Below are 3,774 nucleotides of genomic sequence, written 5' to 3'. Positions count from 1 at the left end.
GATGCTTGCGGGTAATTTTCTTTAGCCATCTCTGCTGTTTTTCGTAGTGCTACAGTTGCTATAGTTCCAGAGGGTTTATCTCCAAAAGAAACCCTCTATTTGTCTGGTTCCCTAGTTACATCCATATCTCTCCAGAGGAAGCGGTGCGTGTGTTGTTCTAACACTCCCGTTCTGACTGTGTGGTACATTTTCTTGATATCGCCTATGAATGCTATTTCATTCTAAATCGGATAAGTATTCCTAGGAGACTGTTTAAAAGGTCGGGTCCCTTAGCCCAATATTCGTTTAGTACATGACCCATGTAATTGGCACTGCTGTTAAAGACAATTCTTACTGGTGTAGACTTGGAGTCTGGTTTCAGCACTTCGTGATGTGAAATGTAGTGAGCAGGTCCTTTGTATTTCTGCAATTCTTCTTGTGTTAGTTTGCGAGCTACATCTCTATCTATCATGTCCTGTATTTGTTGTTGATAGGTTTCAGCGTGTTTCTTATTTTTAGAAAGTCGTTTCTCGGTCGATATTAGCATGCCGAATGCTGCTCTTCTGTTGTCTGGGAGATCGAAAGGATCTCTGATCCAAAGATATTCTGCAGTCCAGAATTTTTCTTTTGCGTCATGGCTTAAATTTTTCTCAATTAATGCTAACTCCTTTTCTTCCTTGATTGTGTAGGCATTGCTACCCAGTGAGCATCTCCCACACTTGCATCCACCGCAGCGAGGCTTACATTGTATTCCGAGATTCTTACCATCTTGACATGATGGGCGTACGTTGTTCCAATGAGGGACTTTTCGTTGGTTCCTTTAAGAACTGGGTGTGTTCCACCTATACATCGTCCGAACTGATTTCTCAATAAAAGTAGATGTCCAGAACTTTGTTCCTTTAAGGGGTGGAAGTCTGCGTATTCATAACCTATCAAGGTATCAACCTCTGCCGGCGGTGGGCCTTATTAAATCTTCCTCGTGTACGTCTTTGAATAGTTTAGAGATCCCCTGTACGTCGATTGATGGAATGGGGGAGGTTATCTTGTCGATTCCGTAAACGTCGAACACGATTGCTTTGCCCTGTTTGTCAATAAGTGAGAGCTTGTACTTAAAAGTGTTCACGGTTTCACTTTCGCCACCTACTTTGATAATTGATGGTTGTGCCTTCATACCCTTGAGGTTTTCAGCTCTTGCCTTTGCATTTGTGATAAAACATGATGACGCTCCCGTGTCCCACAAAACGTTTGCAAATCCATTCTTTGTAGGTATCTTCTGTATTTGGAGTAAGCACGTTTCAATTTCGTTATTGCACACACTTGCAGTACCGCTTGCGGAAACAATGTTAGTAGGTGATTTTTTGTCCTGTTCTTCTTCATGTAGTGTTTTGTGGTGAAACCTATTGCAGTCGTTAACGTCACATGGTTTCTTGCCTCTACAGTCTTGAGTTCTGTGATCCCGTTTTAAGCAGGACCAGCATGCTCCCCTTTCCATTAATGTGTCACGCCTTTCCTGTATTGGTTTTGAGAGATAAAGCCTGCATTCATTAGTCCAGTGATAAGCACCTTCATGGTATAGGCATTTGTTTCGCTTATAGCGGGATGTACCTTGTCCTTCTGGGATGGCGACTTTGTCATCCTTTTTCTCTAGATAATGAAGTGAACCCCTTACTGGAACGTTGCTGTTTGAGCGTAGTTCTGAGTTCTCGTATTCTATTGCTTGTTTTTGCTCAAGAAGAAATCTTAACAGACTTGGAAACTTGTCTCTTTTATCGATGGGACTGTGTTCGGAGCTTACCAGTTTCGCCCATTCTCTTTTAATGTCATTTGGCAATTTTCTTTCTATTATGCTAACAGAACTGGTTGTGGTCATTTCTTTCTCTAGATCTAATCTTCTCAAGTCTCGGTAACCGTCGTCGATGACATTGATAAATTCGACGAATTTTTTGTTTTCGCCTTCTCTGATAGGTTTTATGTTTTGAATGGTGCACATTACGACGTCAGCAACCTTTGCAGGATCGCCGTATTTTTCGGCCATTTTCTTCCACATCGCAGTAATATCATCATCGACGCTTTTTACCGTATCGGCTGGTTCCTTTCCAAGACATGATTGGAGAACATATGGTGCGTTCTCGGCATTAATTGACGGCATGACTTGTTTTTCAAAATCTGTTTTGAATTGTGGATAATTTCTTACGTTTCCGTGAAATGACGGCATCTTGATTTTTTCGAGTTGTAGCGGATTGCTTTTGTCTTTTGCCTTGGTATCGTTTATTTTAACCGAGATAAATGCTTCGATGCGGCTACTGATCTCTTGATGGCGCGCGTGCATGTTTCGAATCCATTCGATTTCCTTTTCAACGTCTTCGTTGTCAAGTAGCTCGAGCATTGTGTTATGTAATGCCTTACAATCCGCGAGCGCGATATCTAAATCTCTTTCGGTTTTGCGCAAAGCTTCGGGAGCATTTTGGGATGCCATTGCATCGTATGCGAGTTTCACTAATGTGTCAAAGATAGTTTTCATGGACTTCTTTTTTATACTAAATTGTTCCAATAGTCGTCTGAGTTTTTCTTGTTCCAGTCTCATTGATTCCTGTTTGTGAAATTCTTCCACTCGTTTCTGCTCGTGTAAGTTGTGGTCGTTGACGTACTGCGTGTGAGTAGTCGCTGCTTCTTCGTAGAATTCTTGCAATTCGTTTATCCATGCTTCGTTCTGCTCTATTTGTCTTCGGCTAAATGTATCATATAAATATCATGCTTACCTTTGACGATATTCCAAGCTTCATGTAAGTCCGCAAAGGTTCTTTTAACTGCTTCCATACCTTTGTTTTCATCGACGGACTTAAAGAATTCATTTCGTTTCCTTGTGAATCTTGCCTTGGCTGATGTCCTAATTCTCTTCGATTCCTCTCTCTTCGCCTCTTCTGCCATTCCTGGAGGATTCTCACGGATTTCGAATGTATCGGTGTATACCAATATTCAATCCGCGATCGGCTTCAAACAACTTTATTCCGTTTGGTAGCAGAAGTGTAGCGCATAATTAAAGCAGTGGTCAGTCAATACAATATGTAGTATGTGGCATGTAGTTCGAAATCCGATGGCCTTCAGATGCTGTCTTATCACAGTTGTTTCTGTGTCAATTAGTAATTAGGCAATTATCGTTTGTCACGTTATGTGCGCGTAATTATGTGAAATTATAATCAATGACGATACATGTATTTACAACAATCCCCCCCCCCCAAAAAAAAACAATGTTTACCGGAGAAAAAGGTGTGATATTGACCGTGCGGTTCGACAAACCAAGGCCGACCTTTTCTCTGTTTGAAAGAAAAGATAAAGGGCATTCTTAAACCGCTTAAGCGAGGTACTTGAATTATGGAAGGGCAACTTTAACAATCGTAGTACCTGGTGGAAACTGGCAGCAGCCGAGGTGTGTAAGGTTAGGGTTAGGGGTAGAGAGTCACTTTGTTACTTTGTGACGCTTACACCAAGTAATGTTAATCTCTTTGCGAATGAAGTATGGAAAACATGATACTATCAATCCTGTACTGCTATGTGTAGCGATTCGTTTTCCGGTCAGTATAAAACATGGACTACGGACTGCGGACTGGGTATAAAACACGGACTGCAGACTGCGGACTGGGTATAAAACATGGAATGGGTATAAAATGCAGACTGCGGACTAGATATAAAACGCGGACTAAGTACCAAACACAGACAACTGGCTGCTGACTCGATATTAAACACCGACTCAGCACAAACTTGAGCCGCCTAAGGACTGGATAAAATGTTGTAAAA

The 3,774-nt window shown here is 41.6% G+C and overlaps 1 protein-coding gene across 1 annotated transcript; it reads right to left on the bottom strand.

The window, feature by feature from the left end:
* Window positions 1–211: 211 nt before the first annotated feature.
* LOC138025691 (uncharacterized) lies at window positions 212–2,907 on the bottom strand. The gene is made up of 3 exons (XM_068872866.1): window positions 2,739–2,907; window positions 925–2,694; window positions 212–747 (listed from the first exon to the last, which is right to left on the bottom strand). Exons 1-3 carry the CDS (start codon window positions 2,905–2,907, stop codon window positions 212–214), a joined length of 2,475 nt encoding a protein of 824 aa, XP_068728967.1.
* Between the last annotated feature and the right edge of the window lie 867 nt (window positions 2,908–3,774).

The sequence above is a fragment of the Montipora capricornis genome, chromosome 12 (assembly GCF_036669925.1).
Source record: "Montipora capricornis isolate CH-2021 chromosome 12, ASM3666992v2, whole genome shotgun sequence".
NCBI classification, from domain to species: domain Eukaryota; kingdom Metazoa; phylum Cnidaria; class Anthozoa; order Scleractinia; family Acroporidae; genus Montipora; species Montipora capricornis.
The sequence above is the reverse complement of the archived record's forward strand: the minus strand, read 5'-3'. Positions and strand labels throughout refer to the sequence as shown.